This window comes from Palaemon carinicauda, chromosome 19 (genome assembly GCF_036898095.1).
Source record: "Palaemon carinicauda isolate YSFRI2023 chromosome 19, ASM3689809v2, whole genome shotgun sequence".
Taxonomy (NCBI): Eukaryota; Metazoa; Arthropoda; class Malacostraca; order Decapoda; family Palaemonidae; genus Palaemon; species Palaemon carinicauda.
In genome coordinates, this window is record NC_090743.1 from 108,574,019 (window position 1) to 108,590,324 (window position 16,306).

The 16,306-nt window shown below is 41.4% G+C and overlaps 1 protein-coding gene across 2 annotated transcripts in view; it reads right to left on the minus strand.

Moving 5' to 3' along the window:
• LOC137658710 (ribonuclease 3-like) overlaps positions 1-16,306 on the minus strand; it is a 211,943-nt gene that overhangs the window by 152,685 nt on the left and 42,952 nt on the right. For both annotated transcript variants that reach the window (XM_068393706.1, XM_068393705.1), the window contains exons 3-5: positions 8,937-9,158; positions 1,020-1,109; positions 583-807 (exon numbers count right to left, since the gene is read on the minus strand). In XM_068393706.1, coding sequence (XP_068249807.1) covers positions 583-807; positions 1,020-1,109; positions 8,937-9,158 — 537 coding nt within the window. The remainder of the gene's footprint in view (positions 1-582; positions 808-1,019; positions 1,110-8,936; positions 9,159-16,306) is intronic.

Here is a 16,306-nt window from a genome sequence, read left to right on the forward strand (position 1 = left end):
AATCTGTAACACAATTACAGTTATCAGGCAACACTTAACATGAATGCAAGAACAAATATTCGAAATACAATAAAAGATTAAAACAGCCAGATGATGGCGCCGAGCAGTAAGTCTGTACTCTCCGGCAGCCGGTGTCAAAGTGAAGGCTGCTCTACCAGTCAGATGGGCGGGACTTAACAGCCACTTGGCGATGAATTACGTTTACCATGTTGAAAAGTCTAACGTCTGTCTCAACTTCGCTGACGTCATACTCCTACTAATGGTAAATGATCTGTATTCCATGGAGGAACAAATTGACATTTCATCTCTTGGATATCATCATTATTAGAAACAGAAGTGGAAATAAGCCAATGAGGAAAAATATTCGGTATTAATGACAATTTCTGTAAACTTGATGAGTGCCGAAGATATGTTGAACAGCCATCTAGGATCAAATAAAAATTTCTTCCCAGTAACAAACAATGTCAAGTATTCACGAGGATATGTCCATTTAAAATACTGGTTCAGTACAAACAGCATTTCTTATGTAAAATTTAAACCTAAAACCAATGAACTAGTACCCATAATTTATCAGCAACATACTTTTTGTCACGCTGGTAATGCAGATCGGCAGGTGCTGAACGTACCCAGGAATCTTTACCATCATCTTCCTGGAGTTCTTCTGCATTAATTTCTTCACTCACTTTGCTACTTGACGCAGTAGAAGAAATTTTTAACTCACTTTTCACTGAAGAGTTCCACGAACTTGTTTTCTTCTTACTGCTATTATATGACCCTTCCTCTGAAGATTCTTTTACCACACGCATTCTGGAAAAAAAAAAATTTTCCCTCAGTAGACTTTACTTCAAATACTGCAATTTTTAGTCTATTTTTACAAATCATACATCTTGTGTTAATACCAAAATAAGTTCATTATTAATAAAGAAATACTGTAAATATATGAACTGTCTAGTTGTAAAACATTAACTGCACTTCTAAAACTATAAAAAGCAAACTGGCTCTTATTTATTGCGACCTACTTTTTCCTCTCAGGGGATCGTGACAAAGACACTGCTAAGGATCGCCTTCCTGGACTCCTGGAACGTCCTGAACTGCGTTCTCGATCATGCCTGGAAGTATTTTACAAACCTTTCGTTTTAAGGGAAATAAATAGGAGTTATATAAATCTAAATAATTCCAAGTAATCAATATAAAAACATGGTACAATCAAAAGTAAAACACTATGTATAATAATTTCTATCTGAAGTAAAATAGTCAATGGATAACAATGAAAATTATTCTAGCCCTCGCAAGATGTTAAGATTATGATTTCAGCATAGTCATGTAGATTTCACTTGCAATAATAGATTCATGCTTACTTATTCTATACACGTATAAACACGTATAATGCAATCAATGTAGACTATTTTACTATGCCCCTATTATTTCTACTGAGGGGATACCTCACAATTTAAAAGAGAAAATATAATTTGTTCTATACATGTACCGAGGCCCTTGGCGTCAATAGGCGTAGATGATGTACTGTGTGAATTATTTTATATTTTCAATGACAATGTGATTTTACATTTTTTGTGGAACACTAGCAATATATTTCATTATATATCAATCTATTTTCCATCCTAGCACACTAGCTTTTCCCTAATTCTGAAAATAAAATACTATTATTCATTATGGTGTATGTTTCCCTTGTATATTATACTTCTATCTTCTTGAATAAATATACCAAAGTCTTTGGAATATTATTTAATGAATTCCCTTTCTCATTTCTTTATTTGAATGTTAACTTAGCTACATGATTATATCATTTTAAAAATGTTATTTTTATTAGTAAAATAAATTTTTGAATATACTTACCCGATAATCATGTAGCTGTCAACTCCGTTGCCCGACAGAATTCTATGGAGGGATACGCCAGCTATCACAATACTAGAAGGGGGTGTATTTACCAGCGCCACCTGTGGCCAGGTACTCAAGTACTTCTTGTTGACACCTCCTCAATTATTCCTCGGTCCACTGGTTCTCTATGGGGAGGAAGGGAGGGTCGATTAAATCATGATTATCGGGTAAGTATATTCAAAAATTTATTTTACTAATAAAAATAACATTTTTCAATATTAAACTTACCCGATAATCATGTAGCTGATTCACACCCAGGGGGGTGGGTGAAAAACCAGTGTACAAGACTAAAGGATAGCTAAGTATCCCGTATTTCATATAATCAGTTATCCACAATAACAATGAAATAATAAGTACCTGGTAAGAAAGTCGACTTGAACCGTTACTCTGCCTTTAATAAGATCGTCTTCCTTACTGAGCGCAGCGTTCCTCTTGGGAGGCTGAATCAACTCAAAGGTGCTAAAGTATACAGGGCTGCAACCCATACTAAAGGACCTCATCACAACCTTTAACCTCGGCGCTTCTCAAGAAAGAATTGACCACCCGCCAAATCAACAAGGATGTGGAAGGCTTCTTAGCCGACCGTACAACCCATAAAAAGTATTCAAGAGAAAGGTTAAAAGGTTATGGGATTATGGGAATGTAGTGGCTGAGCCCTCGCCTACTACTGCATTCGTTGCTACGAATGGTCCCAGGGTGTAGCAGTACTCGTAAAGAGACTGGACATCTTTGAGATAGAATGATGCGAACACTGACTTGCTTCTCCAATAGGTTGCATCCATAACACTCTGCAGAGAATGGTTCTGTTTGAAGGCCACTGAAGTAGCCACAGCTCCCACTTCATGTGTCCTTACCTTCAGCAAAGCAAGGTCTTCTTCCTTCAGATGAGAATGTGTTTCTCTAATCAGAAGCCTGAATAGTAAGAAACTGAGTTCTTAGAACTTGGAAAAGAAGGTTTCTTGATAGCACACTATAAGGCTTCTGATTGTCCTTGTAAAGGTTAAGACCTTTTTAGATAGTACCTAAGAGCTCTAACTGGGCAAAGTACTCTCTTCAGATCATTCCCCACCAAGTTGGACAGGCTTGGGATCTCGAACGACTTAGGCCAAGGACGTGAAGGAAGCTCGTTTAGCAAAAACCGAGCTGCAAGGAATATGTAGCCGTTTCAGATGTGAAAACAATGATCCTGCTGAAGGCGTGGATCTCACTTACTCTTTTAGCTGTTGTCAAGCACACGAGGAAAAGAGTTTTTAATGTGAGGTCCTAAAAAGAGGCTGATTGGAGAGGTTCAAATCTTGATGACATAAGGAACCTTAGGACCACGTCTAGATTCCAGCCTGGAGTGGACAACCGACGTTCCTTTGAGGTCTCAAAAGACCTAGGGAGGTCCTGTAGATCTTTGTTGGTGGAAAGATCCAAGCCTCTGTGGCGGAAAACCGCTGCCAACATACTTCTGTAAACCTTGATCGTAGGAGCTGAAAGGGATCTTACTTTCCTTAGATATAACAGGAAGTCAGCAATCTGGGTTACAGTGGTACTGGTTGAGGAAACTGCATTGGTCTTGTACCAGCTACGGAAGACTTCCCCTTGAGACTGATAGATTCTGAGAGTGGATGTTCTCCTTGCTTTGGCAATCGCTCTGGCTGCCTCCTTCGAAAAGCCCCTAGCTCTTGAGAGTCTTTCGAAAGTCTGAAGGCAGTCAGACGAAGAGCGTGGAGGATTGGGTGTACCTTCTTTACGTGAGGTAGACTTAGAAGGTTCACTCCTAGAGGAAGAGTCCTGGGAATGTCGACCAGCCATTGCAGTACCTCTAAGAACCATTCTCTCGTGGACCAGAGCGGAGCCAACCAACGTCAGCCGTGTCCCTTTGTGAGAGGAGAACTTCTGAAGTACCCTGTTGACAATCTTGAACGGCGGGAATGCATACAGGTCGAGATGGAACCAATCCAGCAGAAAAGCATCCACGTGAACTGCTGCTGGGTCTGGAATCGGAGAACAATACAACAGGAGTCTCTAGGTTATCGAGGTAGTGAACAGATCTATGGTTGGCTGACCCCACAGGGCCCAAAGTCTGTTGCAAACATTCTTGAGAAGGGTCCACTCTGTGGGGATGACCTGACCCTTCCGTCTGAGGTGATCTGCCATGACATTCATACCGCCCTGAATGAGCCTCGTTACCAGTTAGCTTTCGATCTTAAGACCAGATGAGTAGGTCCCTTGCGATCTAGAACAACTTCCACGAAAGAGTCCCTCCCTGCTTGAAGATGTAAGCCAGGGCTGTGGTGTTGTCAGAGTCCACCTCCACCACTATGTTAAGCTGGAGGGACTTGAAGTTTATCAAGGCCAGAATAACCGCCAATAACTTCTTGCAAATGATGTGAAGTGTCCTTTGCTCCTGATTCCATGTTCCCGAGCATTCTTGTCCGTCCAAAGTCGCACCCCAGCCCGTGTCTGATGCGTCCGAGAGGAGACGGCGGTCGTGTTTCTGAACAGCCAAAGGTAGACTTCCTTGAGAAGAAAGCTGTTCTTACACCACGCGAGAGAAGACCTCCTCTCTTCGGAAACAGGAACTGAGACCGTCTCTAGCGTCATGTCCTTTATCCAGTGAGCAGCTAGATGATACTGAAGGGGGGGGAGGTGGAGTCTCCCTAACACGATGAACAGGGCCAGCGATGAAAGTGTCCTTGTTAGACTCATCCACTACCTGACTGAGCATCGGTTCCTTCTCAGCATGCTCTGGATGCATTCTAGGGCTTGGAAGATCCTTGGGGCCGACGGAAAAGTCCGAAAAGCTCGACTCTGAAGATCCATACCCAAGGAGACAATGGTCTGGGATGGAACGAGCTGAGACTCCTCAAAATTGACCAGGAGGCCCAGTTCCTTGGTCAGATCCATAGTCCATTTGAAAATCTCCAGACAGCGACGACTTGTGGGAGCTCTTAAAAGCCAGTCGTCTGACGGAGCCGGACACAAGATCATGATACTGCTGCACAGTCTGTGAACTGTCAATCATGGGCAAGCGAGGAAGTACAGTGACAACCCGAATCTGTCTAGACTGTCTGGGTCGTACAGACAACTCCTTATCGGGTTGCTGAGGTTGCCGCACTGCGTCACAACAAGTCACTTCTGTTGGTTGTTGAACGTCTTCCCCGTGACACATTGACTCCGTAAACAAAAAATCCTCTAACAAGGACTAAGCTTGGACTGCATGTCATGCAACACAGCTCAAGGTCTATGGGAGCAGGTGTGGTAACAGACGGGATTAGCGACTGAAGTGGAACCATTACCTTCCCTGGAAGCATGTTATGCTTAAATAAAAGTCCATAAGAGGTTATGCAGCTAAAGGCTCCCTCCAAATGACAGAGTCCTCAAGGGAATATCAGAAGGAGGGAGAAAAGAACTTTCTCATCTACAGGGACCATATCCTAGAAAAGCTAAGTTCTCTCAGTGAGGGTTCACTGGTGCAAAAGCAGCAGACTAGAAGGCAACGTTATGAAACTGCTTGACAGTCTAGTGAGTTGGCAACAACCAAAGATGTGTGACTGAGAAGCATGCGGTAAGGTATGCAGAGCATGATGTATGCAGAGTATGCTGTATGCAGAGCATGCTGTATGTAGAGCATGTTGTATGCAGAGCATGCTGAATGCAGAGCATGCTGTATGCAGAGCATGTTGTATGCAGAGCATGCTGAATGCAGAGCATGCTGTATGCAGAGCATGTTGTATGCAGAGCATGCTGTATGCAGAGCATGCTGTATGCAGAGCATGTAGTAAGCAGAGCCTGCTGTAAGCAGAGCCTGCTGTAAGGAAAGCAGAGCGTGTGCATGGCGTTTAACATTTCTCAGAAATTCCATGACCAGTGCTAGAGTGCTTTATGCATGCTTGCATGGGGTTTTAATATCAACATAATATTTACCTTACATTCATAACTCATGATTCATATTTTTGCCATATTTTGCGATCTTGTTAAAAATATATTGCAAGGAATACAAATATATTTTTATAAGTAATACAAATAACCTCCATTATCATATGGTTTGAAAATGGAGGTAAGGTATGCTGAACAGCAGAGTCAGAACGAGCTGGAACAACAATAGTTGTGGTTTTCTCTTCAAGACTCTGTTGAGGGAACACCTGAGGCTCAGTCTGCAAAGGCTGAATAAAAGACAAGCAGAAGGAAGGCGCATGGGTGGAGGAGGCTGACTCCTAGCATGAGTGGTTGAACCCAAGGGTTGCGCTTGCTGAGCGGTTGGCGGAAGCGGAGTAGCAAGTTCCAGTTCCTGTGGTGTGAGCGGAGCGCGATGAGGAAGAGGCTGCGCAGAACAAGGTAAATGTCTCGCAAGCTGAGGCTCCTGAGGCGCAAGGCTAAGGTGGTGCTTGCCTTGTGGAGGGTTGAGCTCGCTGCAGCGAGAGCTGAGGAGACTGACTCATGGACGGGAGAGGTTGTTGTACCTCAACCGAGTGTTGCATCACTGGTGGAGCAGCAAGTGGAGGCGGAGGAAGAGAGGTATAATCCTCCTGATCCCATTGTAAAGGTTGCCTTAAGGAAGGCGGAGGCTGAACACCACTGGGAACAGCAAACTCAGCACGTGGCTCAACATCGTACGCCTGGCAGGTGGTACTGCGATCAGGCGGAGCGAGCGTAGGCGGAGGGAGTGTAGGCGGAGGCGGAGGCGCAACACTCTCAGCCCGACACTCACGCATCAAGTCCGAAAGCTGTGCTTGCATGGACTGTAGTAGAGTCCACAACATCGTACGCCTGGCAGGTGGTACTGCGATCAGGCGGAGCGAGCGTAGGCGGAGGGAGTGTAGGCGGAGGTGGAGGCGCAACACTCTCAGCCCGACACTCACGCATCAAGACCGAAAGTTGTGACTGCATGGACTGCAGTAGAGTCAACTTGGGGTCGGCAGACACTAAGGTCTGCTGAGGTAAAGCCTTAACAGCAGAGATCTGTTGCGGCAGAACCTTACTCCTCTTAGGCGGAGTGCATTCAACTGATGACTGAGGAGAGTCAGAGCTAACCCAATGACTGCATCCGGGTTGTTGAACTTTAACTTCGTACGTCTGGCATAGGTCTGGACTTTACGTTTAAGAGGTCTTGAGACCTGAGACCAGCGTTACTCTGCCTTTATTTTCTCCCCTAAATCTCTTCTGCAGACGAGCAAAATAAGGGCTCAATCGTCTGCGGGTGGGAGTGACGGTCTCGGTAAGACACGCCCACAACCACCGAGGATACTTCTGTGCGCCGATCAAGGCCTGCTGAACCCTTATGCCCTTCGACATTGCTTCTCCCCTGGGCTTGGGAGCTTGCAAGAGGTCCCGGACTGGGAGGACGACTGGCGCGCACAGAAGTACCCTCACGCACAACACTGACATACTTTGCGCTAATCACTTATCACTTTGATTTCTGTTTGCACTTATTTCACTGAACTCGAAACTTTAAGTGGTTTGTACCTGAAACACGCAATTCTATCCTTTCTCAAAAGTTAGTAATTGCGAAAACAGAATTACAATGTAACAGAAAAATCTAATGAAAGATAATTCAGTGGCTGGAAAGAGACTAAACACTAGATCACTCTAGAAACGTTTAGTTTCTTCCCCTAAAGAGACTAGGGAGAAGAGCAAAAACGATAACGACGTTACTCGTACGCCTGGCAGGCTTGAATGAAACGTTTATCCTCCTCTTTCTCCCTCCGTCTCTATCTCTCTCTCTCTCTCTCTCTCTCTTGACTTAGAACCTGAGAGAAGAGCCCAATCATATATATCGTTAAAACATATTATTGTTAAAGGAAAAAACTGAAATATTTCCCAAAATGAAAAGTTCCTTTATTAGGATCAAAACCATTAAGTTAAGAAAGAATGAACAAAACGCTAGACACGGTTACTCTTACTGCAACGTGAAACCGTGAACATTCTTTCTCTATCGTAACGATAGAGTGCAAGTTGAACGTTCTGAACGTCAACAACTGCAGAGACAAAACAAAACGTTAGTTCAACTTTGAAAACAGTACGAGACTATCAAAGAAATTCTTTCAAACTCTGTGGCGGAAATAGCATAATATGTTAACAGGTAAAACCGAAATGACGGGCTCAATGTTAATTAACTTCGGTACCAAGAAAAGACCGCCTACTATTAGGAAGGTCGAATATAAACAAATATAAAAATTAATTTTAATAAGTTTATAATAAAAGGAAGTTAATCGAAGAGGCCTATAAGAGGCGGAGAGATATAAAATAAATCTATAACTTTTGTTAAGCAAAATTAAGAAAGAGAGTCTATACTCTCTTAGACACCAACACTTCCGTCTAAGGGAAGGGTCGGCCATTGAAAGGTGAACGAGAGTTCATACTCTCTTCGTCACCATAATTAATCAAATTAATTCCAAAAGCTAACTAAGCTAATATAGAAGTTTCCAGTAAAGCGACAGCCGAAATCAAAGAGAAATACTTCACCAAAGTCGTGAAAATACTCCAAGAACATAAGCGTATCCCAGAACGTCTTGCCGGAAGCACGACAGAGGAATAATTGAGGAGGTGTCAACAAGAAGTACTTGAGTACCTGGCCACAGGTGGCGCTGGTAAATACACCCCCTTCTAGTATTGTGATAGCTGGCGTATCCCTCCATAGAATTCTGTCGGGCAACGGAGTTGACAGCTACATGATTATCGGGTAAGTTTAATATTGAAAAATATAAATTCCAAAGAACATATATTTTAATGAGAATATATGAACCCTGACAGATTACAGTTATGTATAAATTATGTATATACTTACAATGAAAATAACATTGTTTTTAATCTATTCATGAATAGCAAAAAATTTAACAATATATCATTAACTAGTTTTGTTGGATCATAACCTAACCTTCTGCCATCTGCTTCAGGGAGCTGCAAATCAATAGTAAAAAAAATCCTCAGAATCTGGAGCTTGGAAAAACTTTATTTCATTTTATAGAAACATAACCTCCTTAGTTCCAAAATAGATCTATAAGTTTAAGAAACCTAGCTAACTAAACCAATAGCCATAAAAAAAAGTGTACCTATCACTTGCTTCCCCTTCTCTCCTTCTGTGAGGAGACAGACGTTTGCTGGAGAAACCTCTTCTGGATGGAGGAGCCGGGGAACTCCTCGAGTGTGATCTCCTCATCCTATCATCACTACGACCACGGTGCCACCTGTCATTCCCACCCGAGTATCTTTCACGGTGATTATAACGATCATCATTGTACGAGGATTCTCGGCTTCCGCGATCACTTTTGTACCTGGCATGATGAATGGCAATTTGCTATAATCAAATAAGCATTACTGTACGTGTATATATAAAATTCATTCAATAACTCTTACAAACTAACAGTCTCACATAAACTATGTGACAATCCTTCTCATAACTGACAATAGTTTACCAATCATCCTCAAAATAAGTCTAAATAAATTTCATATCCCCACCTTCAATCTTTGAACTGAGGAGAAAACAAAAACAATAAAACTGTAAATAGGTATGGTACGTGAATTTCTAAGTAACAAGTTTCTAAACTTACATGTGTTCAAATATAAGTAAAAAAAATCACATTCATTTTTTAAGTAATTTGTATTTTTCCCAATTATACAAACCTGATTCCATTAAAGAGGACTTCAGGGAAGCTGAAACCAGCCGTTTACACTTCTAATAGGGTAACCATACTTACTTGTTAGGTGGCTGGTGGAGCAATTTTCACTTTGACCTTTAACCTAGGACTTGCAGGATGGTTGAGGCAGACAGTTTAACTTAAAGAACTAAGGTTTGTATTGTTAGAAAAAATACAAGCTACTTTAAAAAGGGATTTTGACAATGCAAAAACGACAGATATGGAAATAATTTGTATTTTTCCTAACCATACATCTCTAAAGCTCTTTACTATGGAAATATATTTCAGTGATAGCTGAAACTAGTCATAAAACTTTTAGCGAGATGCTACGGCCCTCTGCTAGTTAGGGGGGGGGGGGGTACACCAACCACGGTGCTCTTATGTGCAGCAGCTAACACAAGCCACTTTGCAATAGCAGGCACAACTTCCTGGGGGTAGGTGATGGCGGGCCAGTATATGTAAAGAGCTTCCAGTTTGTATGGTTAGGAAAAATACAAATCATTTCCAAATGTCATTTGTTCCAGCACCAAATACAAACCTTTCAGCTCTTTACTATGGAGACTTGCATTTAGGTGGGTGGAAGTAAAAGACCAACTTGCTGGTCAACGATCCGGGACGCTACTCTTGTGCTTCGCACGAGCTGTGGAAGAGCACACCCTATCACCTTGCTAACTCTCAAAGGCCTGAGCAATTGTGCAAAGGTGTGAAACTAAGCACTGTGACTCGGCTAGGTAAGACAATTTACAGCTCAGCTCCTTTAACCTGGACATTGCCTGACTCCTACCTCGCTGGGAGATAGGGGACAAATATACGTGCATACATTAGGTTACATAAGGGACAATAATACCCACCAGCAGTCAGAGGTCAGCTTGCAGAGTTCCTTGGATTGCTTGAGCCCCAAGAGAGGGTAGAATGAAAGACAAAAAGGCTAGTCATACGCACATTCATACTAGACTTATAACCGAGTAACATCTGCCCTCAACTGACTGCTACTTGTTCTATGAAGGAGCTGAGGTGTTATTGATCACATTTTGTGCAGCCACCACAGGACCTACAGAGAAGGTGTTAACGCTCCTGCGGGTTACATCTTGTACATGGGGGGGGGGGGGGGGGGGTTTGAACATAGTTCGACATTTCCACACGCCCACCTGTAATACCTGCGTAACATTTAAGTTCTTTTTTAATGCTACGAACATGCTAACACTCATGACATCATTAGATCTAGGTCTACAGTCAAGAGGGGTCACGTCCACTTAGAGGGCTCACTTGATCCCCTTCCTGATCCAGGAAGAGATTGAGTTCTTTGTAACTCTCCTCTTGACTCTGCCTCTACTGACAAACAGTCTACAGTACTGATCTGTGGCCGACCTCAAAGATTCCTTTTGAGGTATTTCCTCAGTGCCCTAACAGGGGATAATAACAGTTGATCTGGGTCATTGTTACAGTACGAAGACTCTCAATTCAGAAGGGCCGGAATCTAGGATCCAATACAGCCAGATTTTGAGTGTTTGCAATAAACTCAGGGACGAAGTTGAGTTGTCACTTGCCCCCATTACCTTGAATGGGCGATGTCAGAGGACAGACCGTGTAGCTCACCGAGTCTCTTAGCAGAGGCTAGGGCTAACAGAAAAATGTCAAATTTGGATATAATTTGTATTTTTCCCATACTAACAAACCTTCCGCTATTTATTTGGATATTACTTCTAGCGTAGCTGGAAGGCACCCATTAGAATTTAAGTGCGAGGTGGCAACCCTACCTAACCACTACAGTAAACCACGTCACTTCTTGCTTGCAGGCAGGAGTTACTGGGGGACAGGTGATGGCGGGCCAATTTGTATAAATAGCTCCAGGTTTGTTTTAGTTAGGGTGAAATACAAATTATCTCTGAATTTGTCATTTGTTCCCATACTAACAAACCTAGGGCCTTGGTTAGATTTTGCCACGTGTCTCTGATCTTGAGCTTTTAAATCAACAATTCTCTATTCATCATCTCCTACTTAATGCTTCATAGTCCTCAGCCATGTAGGCCTGGGTCTTCCAATTCTTCTAGAGCCTTGTGGAGCCCAGTTAAAAGTATGGTGTACTAATCTCTCTTGGGGAATGCAAAGAGCATGCCCAAACCATCTCCATCTACGTTGGCACTTGAGTAATCTCTCCTATAGTTTCATTTCTAATCCACTCCGGCTATTCAACTTGCAATATTCTTCTGAGGGCTTTGTTCTCAAATTTACGAAATCTGTTGGATATCGTTTCATTGCCATATCACGTATTGTGTCATGTCCATAAAGTAACATCGATCTCACTAAACTGAAAAACAGACTCATTTTTATATTTCAGGAAATTTGACTTCCAGATTTTACTTAACCTAGCCATTGTCTGATTTGCTTCTTTCAATCTTTCATTAAATTCCAATTTTAAAGACGCTGTATTAGAGATCACAGAAAGGAGTAAGCAAGGATAATCTGCATCCCAAGAAGCAAATCTAGTTCAAGCGGGTAGTACTGGAAAAGGCGAGTGTGAACGTTTGAGAGTGGTAAAGTTCAGAGTTCCAGGTTTGATCTAAAGCGAGGAAGAAGAGGTGGTTCCCATTGCAGCAAAAGATGGGTATCTAAATACAAGTATCCTTCAGGTTCACTGAGAAGTCTTCTTCCTGATGGTAGAACATACAGTGTTTGCCTTCTTCATTTTGAAGAGTCAAAGAATAGGAAGAAGGTCAGTCCTCGAGTCCGGGTCAACTTTGCAATGGCAAAAGTTGGCTGTAAAGACCTGGATAACTGTCTGGAAGACTGAATGCCCTCTTCTTCTTTTTCTTCAGGTCCCAAAGCCTCACTGGTAACAAACTGGCTGCAGAGTTAGTAAGGTCCTTGCCTTCTGCCTATGAAGCCAAATCTGAATGATTCGTACATTTCGGGAATGTCAAATTCTGGGGACTGTTCCCAACCAGTGATACAACCTACAGCTGATTAGACTGATCCTGGAAGCACCTTCTATGGCAGCAAATTCCAGGCCCAAGAATGATGTGGCCCTGTTTCAGACTTCTTCTCTGATGTTGGCGCTGTAACCGCTGAATCAACGGACATTGGAGAAAGTCCAATTCCTCCGCTAGGATGTGAAAGAAGGATGGCTCCTTCATCCCTGGTGTCAAAGAGTGGTTGGTAATGGCAGGAGCATGAAATTCCAATACTTCTTCCCAGGGAGATAGTTTCTGGTATAAACCTAACCTGGAACTAGAAGGTTCTCGTCAAACACCGCTTTTCACTCTCCTAAAGAGAGAAAGAGAGCATCCAGAAAGGGGAAGAAATGGAAGAGCCCTTTATTCCTGCCAGCAGCACATGTGTTCATTCTTGTGGAAACCAAGCACAGGTAGCAGAGGCATTAGTACCTGTACCGCACACCAATACATGTACTTGGGGGTGGGCACGTTCCCAGAACATTTCAACACAATTGAAAAACAAGAAAGTATTAGGATCCCTTCTCAGAGCAGGATCATTTTCAGTGCAAAGGGAGAGAAATGGTATGAGTCAAGTATACGTACTCCTATCAATCAGTCTTCCTAGACTTCTTCGATGCCACCATCCACTCAACATTTCCTCAAAGAATTCTTCCTTAACTTAGGATACTCACCAGCTAGTCCGTTACCGATCAAGTGCTTGTACTTGGTTGGGCAGAATCCTTGCCATATACCGTGCGAGCTCAATGTGGCTTCTTAATGTTAGTATTAGTGCCGAGATTCGATCTGAAGTATGCGTTCATACCTTATCGCGAAAAAGAGTTGGAAGACCTTGGCATCTGGGAAACTCTCGAGACGTGGAAATATCACATGTCCTGATCCAGTTCCATAGCATGGGAGGATCTAGGTCAGCGTTTTTCAAACCGTGGTTCCCGACCCTTCAGTGGGTTGCGCGAAAAATTTAATGGGTTGTGACAAAAAAAAAAAAAAGACAGGAAATTAAAAACATGCGAGAGAAAGTCGTAGGAGGAGGAAGAGATGATGATGAAAAATTAATGTTTCCTGAAATATCTCTTATTTCTTTCTCTCTTTTCCCTTCTTTTCCAGGAGAATATTTGAATCTGTATCACATAGAAGTTCGTTGGTTGTCACGAGGCAAGGTACTTACCAGGGTGTACGAACTTAGAACTGAGCTTCATATGTTTTTGGTAGAAAGAAATAATCCTTTGTCTCTACTTTTGAAAATGACATATGGATTACCAAACCAGTTTACTTACCTTGTGTTTTTGGCCTTTTTAATTATTTAAACATGAAACTTCAAGGAAAAAGCGGCAACATATTTCAACATATTGAATATATCAAAGGTTTTCAGAAAATGTTGAGTATGGCAAGGAAGACTTGAAGATGATCATCCTACCGATTATATGTTTCCTACACTGTTACAACACATTGCTGAGAATGTCAACAACAACATATGAGCAGAATTATAACTCAAGATTTTGTCACATCTCACTTTCCTATCTCAGAGCTTTAATAACTATTTTCCTGAAGTGAAATTTGAACATTCTAGAAAAGTCTTTGGATAAAACATCCATTTAGTTTCTAAAGTCTTGAATCAATAATTGAGTTAGACTTGTTACCTGAAGAGGAAGCAGAATTGCCGCATCTTAATTGTTCCTTTACACTTAAAAATGATTTTGAGAAATTAAATTTGTACTCATTTTGGGTTAAGAACAAAGGGGAATTTCCATTACTGAGTAAAAACGCTATTCTATTACTATTACCTTTCACAACTACCTATTTTTGTGAACTGGGATTTTCCACATTAACTCAAAGACCAAGACAGAAATAGGCCCAACACTGCACCTGATATACATGTAGCATAGTCTTCATGCGTTCCCAATTAGAAACAGCTGTCTATGAATAAACAAGCACATCTATCCTATAAGTGTTCTCTTTTAAATATTACGTACTTTACCTTTGTGTCGGAATTTCCTTCATATTTGTTTTTCTAGAGGTTATATTTTATTCATACTAATAAATAAAGCAATGAGCAGATCATAAAAAAATATGCATATAAATTGTCGATGCTAAATAAATGAACCTAGTGAACAGAGTTTGTCTTATTACATTTAAGTATTATGGGTTGCGATATAAACTGTGGTTCTTGCTGTGGGTCGCAGCAAAAAAAGGGTTGCAAAACGCTGATCTAAGTCACGGCACAGATTGTGTACTTAAATGTTCATGTTTATGAAGATTGTGCGTGTGAATGATCATATGCATAGACCATCTTGTTTGTCAAGTTTGTACGCATGGAATACCATGCACGAAGATGACAGGCTTGTGGATAATCATTTGCCTGGATAATCATGTTCATAAAGCTCTAGAGGTGGAAGATCATCATCAAGTAGAAGTCAATACAGTACAAGCTGATACGAGTGGACACCTTGCATGCATGTGGACACTATATGTGGATCTTGCATAGGTGGAAGCTTTGGGAATGGAATTTGTACACTGGAGGACACCTGGAACGTAATGCGTGAATCATTTGCCTTTAGAAACGAGGCAAGAAAGAGGGGGGAACTTGAATTCATTTTCTACAATAGTCCTGAAGGCTAATGACAACAATCTAGCAGGGACAGAGCCACAACTACACAACCAGGTGGTATGTCCATAGAACCTTTCTGAAGTTTTGGAAGACACTGAAGGAAAATGAAAGGGTGGTGCCCTTCCCTTTACACTCGGTCAACAACACACCGGTTCTCTGACATAGCACCAACGAAGTCTAAGGAAAACCAACTCATTAGTTCACATGAGGGATAACACAGCAACAGACATGCTGCCTTACAAGAACATGTACAGTATGTGTTAGACCAACAGGTAATATAGAGAACAGTCTCACCTCTTCTGTTAATATCCCTTAAATGTGACTCGTCTGCCAGAGCATTTATTCAATTTGAAAAGAAAGAAAAAATATTAAATACTGTAGCCCAATGAGGATGACAAGAAGTACGCCAGTACTGTCTGGGTGGGTGGGGCCTACCTGCCAACCAACAGGCATAAGGATAATGATTTGTATTCGTGTAAGAACAAATTAGCTTTTTAAATGTTTCACGAATCATTGAACAACAAACGTTGAATAGTTATCTTCCTTTGCAGAGACAGTCAGATAGTATCTTTATATTCAATATGTCCACTAAAAACATTAAATAACACAGGTATCCTTTTGTAATTACCCGCTACTCTTAAGCAACCAACCGGCAAAAAATGTAATATTTTTAACACTTATCATAGAGCTAAACTTGGCGCTCAACCATGTAACAGACCTATAATTTTTTTGACAATTCATATTATTCAAAGTGTACCAGCACCTCTGAATATATACAGTAGTTCAAGTAAATGTGAAATTCTAGTATACTATATAATACTATATGGTACCACGTTACTTTCACAGTTGAAACAATATCACATGAACTGTAAAAATGACACTTTTCCCTTATTCCCTTGAACTGCTAGTTTAGATAGTTACTCAACTTCTGGATCATAAATATTTTAGTGGGTATTATGCATAATAAAATGTTTGAAATTTATAAAACCCCACAATATCTACTAACTGGGTAGCTGTGTTGTCACTAACAAACTCTTACCACATTACATTATCATCTCATAGAAAAGGTGTCTAATTCCCAAAGTAAAAGAATTCATATAACAATTACTGTAAAAGTATGCATATATGACAAATTCGTAGATAATTGGTATTTTTCCTGACAATACAAACCTTAGCTATTTATTTAGCAGTATAACTTTCGGCAAAGCTGAAATAACGAGCCACTA